Here is a 13,623-nt window from a genome sequence, read left to right as displayed (position 1 = left end):
ACGCTTGGCCACGATATACTCCCCAGCATCTCCCAATCTAACAATGACAATTGTCCCGGGTACTCAACCGGAACTAAGCACAACCAACTGAAACGACCCCTTTGTCTGACGATTAGGGTGCGTTGGTCTGAAAAGGTCCTCACTTTCCTGCAGAAGAAGATTTTCACTGTATCCGACGCGCAGATAGTTCTTGAAGAAGCATTTTGCTACGTTCCGATTATATATGTCCCGTGCCAAACCCTGAGTGTTGTAAATTCTGCTAATTGCCCTCAAGGGGAGGCTGCGTGTTTTCGTAACCCGAGCACGCGCAAGCACCTGCGCCTCGATACAGTATTCAGCATCACACCGTTCAAGGCCGAGACGGTCAGGTATGCTTTAGAAGAGAGAAAATACCTTGCCACGTTGGCCTGTGGATTTGTTACTCACGTCGTCTCCCATGCCGTAAAAGAAACGCATTTCCAATGGTCCGATCGGAATATCGCCAATATCTGTGCTATGGGTTTCGTGGAGAAGCCCGCGCTTCTTTTGCGCATTATAGTTATTAGCCAAAGCTTGCCGTAATATCCTGGTCCAGCCCAATCAGAAATAGCAACTGCGCGTTCTGTGGGATATCGCAAGTCGGTAGATGTGGCACTGCTGTGCGAGTATCAACTGCTAAGGATCGCACCTTGCTACATGGCGTATGATTCTAGAGCACTACTGTAGGATTAGCCTTCTTGAGAATTTCGTCACTTATACAGACCATGTACAAGCATAGCAGTGATGGAACTAATCAAATATGTAATCTACTCGGCAACATATAGTGGCTCGCGACTATAGCCGTTGGTTCAGGAGAGCAATCTCGGCACAATTCATATACCAGTCATAGTTTCTGTCTGCACAGCTTAGAAGATCACTGGTAAAATACAAACACCCCATGCAACGACAAACGGTCCATCGCTCGCCATGGCATTAGCTTGGCACTGAGCCAATCGAGGCTTGTCCAGTGACCGTCCACTCCAGCATCGATGATGAGCGTGTCCATATTCTGTCGGTTGAGCTGCTGGTCATACTGTAAGACCAATACAGACTGATATATTACTCTGATATACATGATTTGATACCCAAGTAAATCAAGCTTGAATCGCATCACTGCTGCCGACGCAAGGATCGGCCGACCTTCTGGCCCTCTGTAGCTTTGTTTGAACCCTGCCTGGTCCCCTTCTGGGTTTCATTTTCGACGACTGCCAATCGACCAAAAATATCCACCAGATCGTTGCGAATGGTTTCATTCCAGGTGGCCTGGTCATGCGACGAGCGTTCAATAGATCTGCGGAGACGGTTAGCGCTTTACATTCTCACTCAAGATGGACCACAACTGACCGCATCCGGTTATCTAGTCTGGATGTTGTTAGCAGGCCAATCATGATTATGTGCTTGGAAGGATTACTTACTCCGTCAGGCATTCCAGAGCAACCGAATTGCCATCTCCAGGAAGCTGAGTCTGCCCGCGTGGTTCCAAGTCCGTTTGGTGTCCAAACACACTCTTCCGCTGCCGCACAGCTTCTTGCTCACTCTCCTCGGCCGAGGTGCTATTGTCCTGGTCGACAGAGTCGTGTGCCTCCTGAGAGGATGAATTGTCCTCTGTGGTATCGCCTGTAGGGGATCTGGATGGACTACCAGTATCCTCAGACTCAGAAGACGACAAGGACAATGCACGTTGTAATCGGCTTCGAAAGTTCTGTCGTCGAGAAGTGTGCGAGACTTTCCGTATTCCGCCCATACTTGGGTCTGAGTTACGCTGGGGTGAGGGGTGGTCCTAGTTCTGGTTTTCTGTGATACGGGGAGGCGCTCGGGTTTTATAGCATGTTGTATCGCGGGATCAGGATTGACTGTTTGCTTGCTCGCAATTGAGGAGGGGTTCACAAGTGCACGCATTTTTTATCCCTACTTTCTGCCCGTAGATATCTATTTCTGAATCTGCACATTTTTTAACAATGACTCACTAAGAGGCGGATCAGACAATAGAATTCAACAATGGGTGAAACAACGGGAAATTGTCAACAAGGACGGACTCTTGTGGCCGCGTTCAACGTTGTTGATTCTCAACGATATACGTTGCATCGAAAATTGAGGGTTGTTGATTGTCAACGAAACACATTGCATCAAAAAATGAGGGCTCGTTTGGGTCAAATCTCATAAACACATAAAAGTCGATTTTATCTGCCACACTTCAATCTTTTAAACTCAACAACCTACATCTTCAAGTTCACTTACTGCAGTTTTCTTCACCTCTTCTGACCACTTCTGCGAACTACCCAAGCATAAACATGTCCCCACGTAACGCATGCGGCTGGCCAGAATGGGAGTAGAAAAACCTTCTTCCATGGTTGGACGCCCATCCGGAGCTGTCGTGGAAAGCTCTCTCCGACGCATATTATGAAGAATATCAGGTGCATCGAAGCGTTGAATCTTTACGAGGGAAACAGTACCATATTCTGCGGAAGCAGAGTCGCACTGGTGCCAAATCTCCCCCAAATCCAGGCAAACCAAAACGAGCCGTTGCCGTACGACTGTCCGTGGTCGATAGCGCTTCACAGTCGAGTCTTTCAGCCAAGACCCCTGTCCAAAGGAACATCGACAAATGGTTTCAAACAATTCTAGCGGCCGACCCTAACCAGCCTGATGACAGCAAAACGCCAACTCAGACGAACCCAATTTCAGGTACGAAACACTTAATCGTCTCATATTACATGCTGACCCTTTGCCACAGACCGCTTGACGCCAGCATCGCTTCCGTGCCGGCCTAAAAGAACACGGTCGTCATCCTGGAGGTGGGACTATGTGCATCGTGTCTGTGCCGATAGGAAGCTGAGATACCGGCGAACAGAGCGTGCACTTTAGAAGCATTCATCGGCTGGATCGCTACATAGCGATGTCCAAGGAACAGTGGCCAACTATCTTGATAAACTAGTCCTAGTGCATGTTCCTATATCAAAGGCTATCATCACCAATGAAGCCTCAGCATGAGGAATATAAGCGTAGTTGTATATCTTTCCATGTATTCCGTAGAGGAAGTAGCAATCGCCCTTTTTAGGAATGACAACAATATAGAGGAGGTTGTCCCAAAGTCAAAGTTAAGGAATCAAGCACGACGGTGGTGCCCTTGGAACAGGCCCGCCTACACATTTTCATCCTTGTCATTCGCCGACCATCACTTCTCCTGGACCCAATATGCAACTGGCACTGGGTGGACACGAGGCCCCGCGGCTCAACTGTTAACGCGCCATTTTTCCCGCCTGGGCGCTATGCGGGGTGGCTTGGCGTTAACAATTAGTACTTGATGTAATACGATTAATTTAGCATCTTGCTGGTCATGAACTCAAAAACGCGCAGTTTCTGGACCGCGAATACCTCGATCATTCTCGGTCGTGGTTTTCAACGCAAATCCGTTGCCTGCTGTGAATTCATCACCTACCGGGGCTGTTTCAGGTATTTGTTGACCATGAACTCTAAAGACCAGGGGTTTTGGAGCGCAGCACTCCTTTTCAGCGCGAAAACCCATGAACATGAAGAGGGCCGTTTGTACCTATACCTGCGACTATTCAGTGCCCTGTTTCCTTCAGTCTTTTCCAACAGTGACGGGTTTCTTCATATGGCTTCCGCTTCTCTCACCCAGTCATCGATCTAAATCAGTCAGCAAGTCCACGCGCCAAAAACAAGGCCATCGAAACGCAAGCCTTATGAAAAAAGCGGCCGAATATAGCAAGATGTGCGATGCCGATGTATGTGTGGGCATACGCCTTCGGAAAACTGGCCAAGTATTTATCTTATCAGCGGATGCTTCAGGATTTTGGGCTTTCCTTGGCTCGCAATTAGTATGTCTCTAACTATGTCTCTGATGGAAAGTCGACTGACCTATCAAGAACTCTTACTATCCATCCCCAAACTAGTAACCGACCAGGATCTGGAGCTTGCTGATAAAGATACACCGGAACAACATACATGAAGTAGAACCAAAGCGGCACTTCCACCAGATTAGAACGTTTCCAATTAATGATTGTTTGCCCTACTCTCGGTCAGCGACTTAAAACTACATTTAATAGGGGTGATTTTCCCCCCTTTAAATAGTCCAAGTTACTGAGCGGAAAGCACGATGAGCGGTGGTTCTGAAGTAGATTGATCCTCACTACGCAGGAGCTTTATACGCACTAGTTCTAAAGTCAATCACGGCTACTGAGGATCACGGGAAAGTAGATAGCCTATGCGGTCTGTTTATTGCGTGTGTAGGAATCGAACTCTTTCTTGGCAAAAACGTTTTCTTGAAATATCTCGTCAACCGGAGGTCGCACGACCTCGTAAATTAGTTCATCGTAGTCGCAACTCCCAGCGCTACTGTCTGATACCTATTTTATAGGTGTTATGGCAGCGAGAGTTGCGACCGGTGCGAACGCACAGAAAATGCCCCCTGACAAGAGAGGAACACCAAAACCCGCCGCACCCAATGGCCGCCACATATCGATGGTCGACATCGCAGAGGGGGCATGCCTGGTGCTAGATCACATCGAAAACACTGGCACGGAGGACAAATATGTCACGGGATATATCCGGGCTGTCCGCCAGTACGCATTGAACGCCCAACGGGGCGACGGACAGGGGATGACCAAGGTGCTCGAAGCGCTGACCAAGATCAACGCCGACATCGAACATCTGAACCACCGAACGGGCGCAATTGAAAATATAACAAGCACTTTGTCAAAAACTTTGTCCTCCACCGCAGCTGATTCCGCGGCAGCGTGGCGCGACTTCCGAGCCAGAGACTGGCAGCGCGGCTTGGCTAAGGCGGCCGTGCCCAACACCCGAAGCAACGGCACATCCTCCCCTGGGGTGCCAGAAATTGAACTTCGCGAGGACCGAGAGGTGATTGTTAAGGTCGGGCCCAATCGCGAACAGATCTGCGGACTCTCGCCACGGGAGCTGGTCGAGCGGGCGAAACGTCAACGGGTGGCAATCTCTCGACAGAAGAAATCCGCGGCCTTAGCTGAAGGAGCCGCCCTCATTGCAGCTCGAACATTACCGTCGGGCGATGTCGCCATGCTAGCAAACAGTGCTGCTGGAGCAGAGCTTCTCCGTAAGCATACCGGATGGCTGAAAGCATTTGGGCCTGGCTCCGTGGTTCAAGAGCCGTCATGGGGAGTGGTGGCGTATCATGTCCCTGTAAAGTCAATGAGACTTACCCCGGAGACGATGGGTGACGTCGCAGCTGAGCTGCTGAGGCAGAACGACTGGGGCGACGACGTCCGGATCCAGTACCTTGGCTGGCTGACGCGACCGGGCATACGCGCCGAGGGCTCGATCCTGATCGAGTTCACCAGCCCCATCGTGGCCAACCGTGCGATCATTACTGGTATGGTGTGGGGAAAGCAGATCCACAATGCTTCGCGCTTCTGTCGTGAGGGACGGACAAAGCTATGCAGAAAATGCCAAAAACCGGGGCATATCCAATCACACTGTTCCAACGTTTTTAAATGTGGCCACTGTGCCGACGAGCACCCGACTTGGGAGTGTCCGTCGACACGGGGGCAGGTGATACCAGTAAAGTGTGCCAATTGCGGCAAAGGACATCGGCCTACCAGTCGAGAATGTCCGGTGAAGATAAAGGCACTGGACGAGGCAAAACAGGCACTGGCCGACTGCCCTGCATACCACCGCATCCCACTGCACTTCCGAAACACCGTGAGTAGTGATACCGTGTTAGCCCAGACCGGACCGATGCCCGCCGGGAGGAATGACGTGGATGCATCGATACACATACCAGAGGGGCAGCAGGAGGCGGGCCCCGCCCAGCGCTCTCAGCAGGTCGTAAATGGCCCAGAAGCAGAACAAACGAGAACAGAGATATCATTCAAGGAGCTCATCGAATCCGCAAGATCCAGAAGAGGCCCGGGTCGTCCGAAGGGCTCAAAGACCAAGCCCAAAACTCACACCCCATCATCCCCGGTTCAGCCGGCAAGTCAGCGCTTAACACGATCCCAAGCAGCCGCTCAGGGAACCGGGTCTGAGCATACTCGGTCTAAGAAGCGCCGTGTGGGCGACCCCGGGGACATCATGGATGAGCAGCCAGATGACAGCGACTGGTTAAGACCTCCCAGCTCGTTGCCAAGTGAATCCCCTCCGGTGACTATCCCCGATGCATCTGTGACTGAGACCCTAGACGATGACATATGGTATGATGTCGGCGAGCGGAGCGAAGAGGAACAGTGATAGTGGTAGATTCCTCGCACTCCATCCACACAACCCCTCTCTAGAGGTGTGGAAAGAGACGAAAGAATGGTCCCAAAGGAGAGTGTGATGGAAGAAGAAGGATGGCGCCCGTGAGGGCTGCAGTGCCAGATCCGCTGTACTCTCTTGATTCAAGCGAGCACACGAGCGGCAGCCGACGAGTTGGATGGTTGCGCAAAATGGGGCGAGGCCGCATGGAGGGATAGAGAGTGAGAAGGGACGTGTGTCCTTTTCCTGAACGGAGATAGGACGATGACATTCGTTGTGGGGCAGTTTCCTTTGTGTTTACTGTTTTACATTACTATATTCGAGGATGACCGATCCGAATTCCGCATTGCGATTTTCATGAAACGGGAATCCAGTGGGCTGGCATCCATTTTCAGCTGTCGGCAGGCCAGACAGCACTCCCGCATAGCAGCATATATTTAGGGCGAGCTACATCGGGCAAATGAATTCATCATCATCATCATCTCCTTAGTCCCCTCGGTGCCAATTGCGGTCGCGCTTCTTACGGGCACCAGGCACCGCAACAGGGAGACTCGTCCTAGTCTAGGAAAACCTACCACCTTTTCAAATATACAATCGTGTAGTTCTAGTAAAACCACACCTTGATGGGGCAGGATTTTGAATGCCTAATACACTCTTGTGTCCAAGCTAGGCCTCGGATGATCGTTATAGAAGGGGCAAGGAACGATGAGGGGTTTCATATGATGCACCCCTCTTGTCTGGCTTTTGCTCTCTGGTCGTGTTGAGTACCACGGTGGCTGTGTTGAGTATCATGGTGGTTAAATCTTATGGCAAGAAGTGGGAACAGATATGTATGAGGCATCCCGCCCCTGTAAAAGAAAATAACTCCTTTAGTTAATTACTAGAATCAATCAGACAATCACTTATCTCAACAGGTCGGGTCTCACAGGACAAATGTCCTCTTAAGAAGATCCTTTCAAGTAAGCTGTTGAATATCACTGCGGCTAAGCTTATGGATGGGATTAGGGTCGGAGATATAAAGACGGGCTACCCCTCTTCTGTAAATAAGTGAATAAGAATCAACCTTACTATCACTTATCTTAACAGGTTATGAGCCCGGGTTGCTCACACAACACTTGAGAACTTCATTTAAAGGCTAAGTCTCCACTTGAAATGATAGGTCTATCAAGTGAATCGATTGATTAACACCGTCAAGGAACTGCGGACATGCTGAAAGGAGCATGAAGACCCTCGAAGAATGAAATGAATTCCCTCCTTCCGGAAATCACAATATCACATGTGACAGACACTATAGTGTTACAAAGATAACGCTGACAACTGTGATTCGTGATTGTGATCACGGTGTGACGGATACCACGATGTTCGAGAGATAATGCCGACACCTGATTTGTTGCTGTGATCACAGTGTGACAGATATCACGGTTGTCTCAGAGATAATGCCGATATCTGTGATTCGTCACCATAACGAAAAGCGCATTTCAATACGAGGAATTGAATTTAGGCAAGCTATATGGTTCCCGCAGCCAGTTCCAGAATATGCCTCTCAAATGTCGTCTCTACATCAAAAGAGAGCACCACCTCGGTATCAGAAGAGACCATATAGACATAGTTGGACAGACAGAGAACTCAATCTACTTTCACACTTCCGGCAGATTCATCATTGGAGTCCCCAACAAATTCGAAAATCATTTTTCCCATCGCTATCCCTTGGCGCTGTCCGCAAAGCCTACTCCCGTCTATCTGCTGAAGAACGCAAAAATCGAGCGTCAATTGTTTCAAAGCGTCACAGGGCCTCTAACACTAACTTAACGTGCTCCGCCCTTGGATCTTGTCATCTTTATATTCCGATACCCATCGATACTACTGAAAGTTCCACGCATCCTCATCCTGTGCCCCAGCCTAAAGACAACGTTGGAGCTCACGGATCCTCTATGTTAAGGCGTGAGGAGGACGACCGAGTTCTTGCGCCAGTTGACAGGATAAACCGATACAATCTTCGACCAAAAAGGTGTCAAAGCTTCCTCGAGAGTCTGTCACGACACCCTGTCGACCGGCTTCGCTTTCCCCACTTCTTCAAGTCGTATAGAAAACACTTGGATTTGGACGGGGCACCAGACACGGACTACCTTCCTCCAACCCAATCACCTTCGCCAGATCCATCTGACCGAAGTCCTTCCGTCGTCTCAAGTCTGCCCAGTGCCGCATCAAGTTTAGAACTCTTTGGTTTAGAAGCGCGTTCCCTCAGCCCCTCAGACCACGATTCCTCCGTTACTTCCAGTCTGCCCAACGACAGACCAAGTCCAGAATTCTTCAGTTCAGAGGAGCGCCCACTTACACCATGACTGACATCGCGAAATTTGAGCAGTTTGGATTAAATGCATTCTACAATGGCATTCCAATACTTGATAATGCCAGTGACTGGTTTAAGTGGAATCAGAAAGTCAATGAGTTCATTCGGATATCCGCCGTTGCCGACGATGGAACGACTCCACCGATAGAGGAAGAGGAAGCACGGCAATGGACTCATCGCCAAAAGTTCTACTCTGCGATGATCACGGCAAAGCTGACACACAATGCGGCACAAAGGATCAGCGCCTTTGAGATCTCTCGAGTCCACGCACTCTTAAAGGCAGTTAAAGACAACTTCAAACCAGAAGGCACTGGCACATACGTTAACCTCCAGCGACGGTACATGTCCCTCACAAGAGAGAAATGTGGAAGCGCTCAAGCCCTCGGAGCCGAGATCAGGAAGATCCATGCTGAGAAACTTCTCCTTGACCCTGACTGCGTGAGCTCCGAGATTGAGCGAACATTCTTTTTCGTGCACGCATTAGGTCCTGAGTATGAAAGTTTCCGTGATCATATATTTCGGCAAATGGACCTTGTTAACGAAAGAGATGCCAATGGTAACATCACAAAAGCGGCGCCCACGTTCGACTATATCGAGAACAAGGCAATTGAGGAAGAACATAGGAAGGGGCAATTGAGCAAACAACCAACAGAGGCGCAAGGGCTTCCTGCTCTCGCTATAATCCGAGGGCCAGGTGACAAGAAAGTCATACCGTCATCCGACGGAACGACATGTCGAATCGAGATCGATAACGTCCCATATTGCTCTTTCTGCCGGAAACCTTATCACGTGGACTCTGAGTGCTTCAGCAAGAATCCAAGACCGAAGGATCAGAAGAAAGACGGAAAGAGCCACAAGTCAAAGCCAGGCAATTCACATACAGGCGCACGCAAGCCATTGAAGCGGCGGCCCTCCACGGATGACGAAGACGATGATGTCGGTGGCCCAAGGGATCCAAAGAAGCCCACTTTTATGGCCACAAAGGTCTCCGGAGAAGATGTTAATAAAGCATTCGGGAAAGATGTTGAAGGCAACCTCGCCCTGTTTGACCACTTCCCCACAATGATGGCTACAAAAACCCTGTCGATCCGTGACGCGTGGATCGTCGATAGTGGATGTGCTCAGCACGTCTGCAATAACGCCTCGAGATTTGTAAAGATGGACAAGTACCATGGACCACCACTGAGAAGCGTCGATACCTCAACGACTCCCTCGGGAGTGGGGACAGTCAATATTCTTTGCAATGTACGAGGCAGAAGGAAATGGCTTGTGCTTGACAATGTCCTCTACGTCCCATCTGCACATGCAAACCTCATATCGGTGCTCCAGCTTCTCAAACGAGGAGCAAAAGTCGAGTTCTCAAGCCAAAGTGCTAGTATTCGCAACAAGTCAAACGGAAAGAACCTATACACTGCCAGCCAATATCATGGAGTCTACGCACTTGATATATGGACGAATCTCACCTTTCCCTCCTACCATGTCGGTCCACAAATGGCTCTTTGGCATAATCGGCTGGCCCACCTGGGCGATGCGAACCTACATCGGCTTAAGAAGCAGGCCTTCGGCATCCGGGACATGGAACCACGTCAACCATGCAACCCATGCCTCCAGGGACGAATGATTGAAAAGCCCCACAACCGCTCGGGACGAAGCAGACGAGGGGAATATGCAATGGAACTTCTCCATATTGATGTCGCAGGGCCATTTGACGAGGGCCTTGACGGCAGTCGCTATTGGCTCACCGTCGTCGACGACTTCACGGGCTGGATAGAGATTGTCCCTATACCACGACGACAAGAATTTGTCATAGAGTCACTACGTTTCTTCCTCGATCATAACGAACGCCCTGAACGGAAGTGTAGACGAATACGCCTCGACCGGATCCCTGAGCAAGTGGGAGAAGAGATGAAGTTCATACTGTTCTCACGGGCAATCCATGCCGAGGTCACAGGCGTTGATCAACACCAGCAGAATGGGGTTGCCGAGAGAGCCCATAAGACAATTTATGATCGGGTTGGACCCACGCTAGCACATGCGAGGCTGCCACCTAAATTCTGGCCAGAAATTGCTCGAACCGCAGCCTTCCTCTCCAACCGGTCGCCGTCATCAAAGCTCAACATGACTCCGTATCAAGCCTGGTATGGCGACAAGCCGGACCTATCACGACTCAGAGTGATCGGATCCAAAGGGGAATACTTGATCCCACCCAAGCAGAGGAAGAAGCTCACAGAGCCAAGAACCAGGCCATGCATTCTACTAGGCTATGAGGGAAATACCAACTACCGTATCCTGCTACAAGACGGAAGAATTGTTGGGACCCCAAACGCTGAATTTCACGAAGTCCTTACAGCTCCTTCCACACAGACTATAGAAGATGTGGGAGCCAGACGAGACGGCTCACCTGAGGCAACGGCTGCTGCCGCAGGGGGAGTAAGACGGTGGGACTAATAAATCAACCGTCAGTAGGCATACGGCAAGCATCCGTGCCCGCCTCTGGGCGCCAGTTGTCAATGGCACCACCAGAGCGAGCCCTACCTAAGTCGAGGAACGATATCTCGCACATACTGCCTCGGTCGAGTAACGATAACTCACGAGTGCTAACCCAGTCGAGTGACGAGGACTCGCAGACACCAGCGTCGTTTCAATCGAGTGACGATGACTCGCAGCCATTTGTTGCTGTACAGGGAGACAGGACCTTGTCGCCTACACGGAGTGATGATACCTTTGGATCATTTGCAGATGATTTACAAGACATCATCCAGAGGAATGACTCACCACCCGGCGGCGACCAGCAACAAGACGACGCTCAACAAGGTCTAGTTTCAGGAGAATGGCAACGATCTCCAGAACTCCAAATTGACCGCCCAGTTCATGAAGTGCGACAAGAAACACTAGAACACCACCCTGAACTCAAAATTCGCGCTCCGCACGTCACACTAGACACTTTTAGTGACAGCGAAGAAGAGCTTGCGTTAATGAATATACCTGAAGAGAACGTCATCCCAACATTCTTAACAGTAGCTGCAAAGGAAACAGAACCTTTTGAGCCAAAGACTCTGCATCAAGCGAAGAACGATGCAAGCTGGCTCGAATGGGAACGAGCAATGCTTGAAGAAGCGAACTCGCTTAACCAAAACAAGACGTGGGAGCTTGTTGATCCTCCCAAAGATCGGCGGATTCTCAGTGGAAAATGGGTATACAAACTCAAACGAGGACCGCATGGCGAAGTCATCCGCTACAAAAGCAGATGGGTAGTGAGAGGCTTTACACAAGAAGAGGGTATCGACTATGACGAAACTTTTGCCTCTGTTGTCAAGCCAATGAGCTACAAAGCTCTATTCGCAATCGGAGCGGCCCTAGATCTAGAGATCGAGCAAATGGATGTCAAAACGGCTTTCCTGTACGGGTACATAGACCACGAGATCTACGTCGAACAACCTCACCACATGACCGACGGCACATCGAGGGTCTGCAAACTTCGAAAGGCACTCTATGGCCTAAAACAAGCTCCTCGGATCTGGTACCAGACCCTTACAAATTTCCTACGAAATCTCGGCTTTGAGCCAATCAGCGCTGATCTTGGGATCTTCGTCCGGAGCAATATGTACATCGCGGTGTACGTCGATGACCTCCTGATCGTGGGGCCAAGCATTGCGGAAATAAAGAAGATCAAGCGGAGCCTCAGAAACCGTTTTCAAATGACAGATCTAGGACCATGCAGCTACTATCTCGGGATGTCTGTCCAGCGAGACCGTCAAAACAGGATACTATACCTAAGTCAAGAAGCGTATATTGACAAGGTCGCTCACCAGTTTGGAATCAGCAACGGCGCTCCCGTCAGCACACCGATAGAAACCTCACCACTTCCAGAGAATAACCCAGGATACAGCTGTCCTCCAGATCAAAGAATCATATACCAACGCATTGTCGGATCTCTGATGTACATTATGCTCGGGACTAGGGGGGACGTCGCGTATGCCGTCTCTATGGCAAGCAGGCATCTAGCGAATCCTGGGCCACAACACCAGAAACTTGCTCGACGCATCCTACGGTATCTCAACGGCACAAAAAGCCTCAGGCTCACGTACAAGGGTCAGCCCCAGATGCTGAAAGGCTTTACAGACGCAGATTGGGGTGGATGTCGCGACACTAGACGTTCAACAGCTGGATACCTTTTCAATATCGGGAGTGGAGCAATCAGTTGGCAATCGAAGCGCCAAAGCGTCGTTGCCCTCTCGACCTGTGAAGCTGAATTCCTAGGCCAGACACAAGCAACCAAAGAAGCAATCTGGTTGAGAAGACTCCTCAATGAGTTAAACATGAGCCAAGGAAAAACTGCAACGATCATTTGTGGTGACAACCAAGGAGCCATCGCCCTGTCCTCGAACCCGCAATACCATTCCCGCACGAAGCATATGGAAATCCAACGCAAGTGGCAAGGAGAGGTGCAAGACACTGGAACGGTAGAATTGCAGTATGTTCCAACTACCGAACAAATTGCCGATGGGTTCACCAAACCTCTTGCACGACAACGATTTGAATGGTTTCGGAGAGGACTTGGTATTGAGTGATGACCACACCTTACTGGCCTTGAGCAGAGACTGAGCTGCAAGGGTACCCTTTCCTTCTTTTCCCTAAAAAGGGGTTTTTAAAGGTTTTAATGGGGCCCGCCGCAACCGTGATGAATGGTCATTGGCTCCCTTGGTGACGGTTGCCATCGAGTGGGAGTGTTGAATATCACTGCGGCTAAGCTTATGGATGGGATTAGGGTCGGAGATATAAAGACGGGCTACCCCTCTTCTGTAAATAAGTGAATAAGAATCAACCTTACTATCACTTATCTTAACATAAGCTTTCCTCTCAAAAGAAGGTTCCTGGTTTAAAATGACACGGCAGAACCTCAAGAACAGCGTAAAACAGTTTAATCTTGATGAACTAACTACAATGAATATTTCCATGCGATTGAGTATCGATTGAGCATGTTGCCATCCCCGTCCACCGTGCTTCACACAAAGCAAGCTTTA

General features: G+C 49.9%; 1 protein-coding gene across 1 annotated transcript; it reads left to right on the top strand.

Annotated features, from left to right (window-relative positions):
- Positions 1 to 8,587: 8,587 nt before the first annotated feature.
- Positions 8,588 to 9,522, top strand: N7446_012562 (uncharacterized protein; the record flags this gene model as incomplete). Its single annotated transcript, XM_058521304.1, has 2 exons — positions 8,588 to 9,456; positions 9,483 to 9,522. The coding sequence occupies 2 exons, from the start codon at positions 8,588 to 8,590 to the stop codon at positions 9,520 to 9,522; spliced, it is 909 nt and encodes a 302-aa protein (XP_058366670.1).
- Between the last annotated feature and the right edge of the window lie 4,101 nt (positions 9,523 to 13,623).

This window comes from Penicillium canescens (assembly GCF_028828765.1).
Source record: "Penicillium canescens strain IBT 15451 chromosome Unknown utg000010l_segment0_segment0, whole genome shotgun sequence".
Lineage (NCBI taxonomy): Eukaryota > Fungi > Ascomycota > Eurotiomycetes > Eurotiales > Aspergillaceae > Penicillium > Penicillium canescens.
Note: the sequence above shows the minus strand (reverse complement) of the source record. Positions and strands in the feature narration are given on the sequence as shown.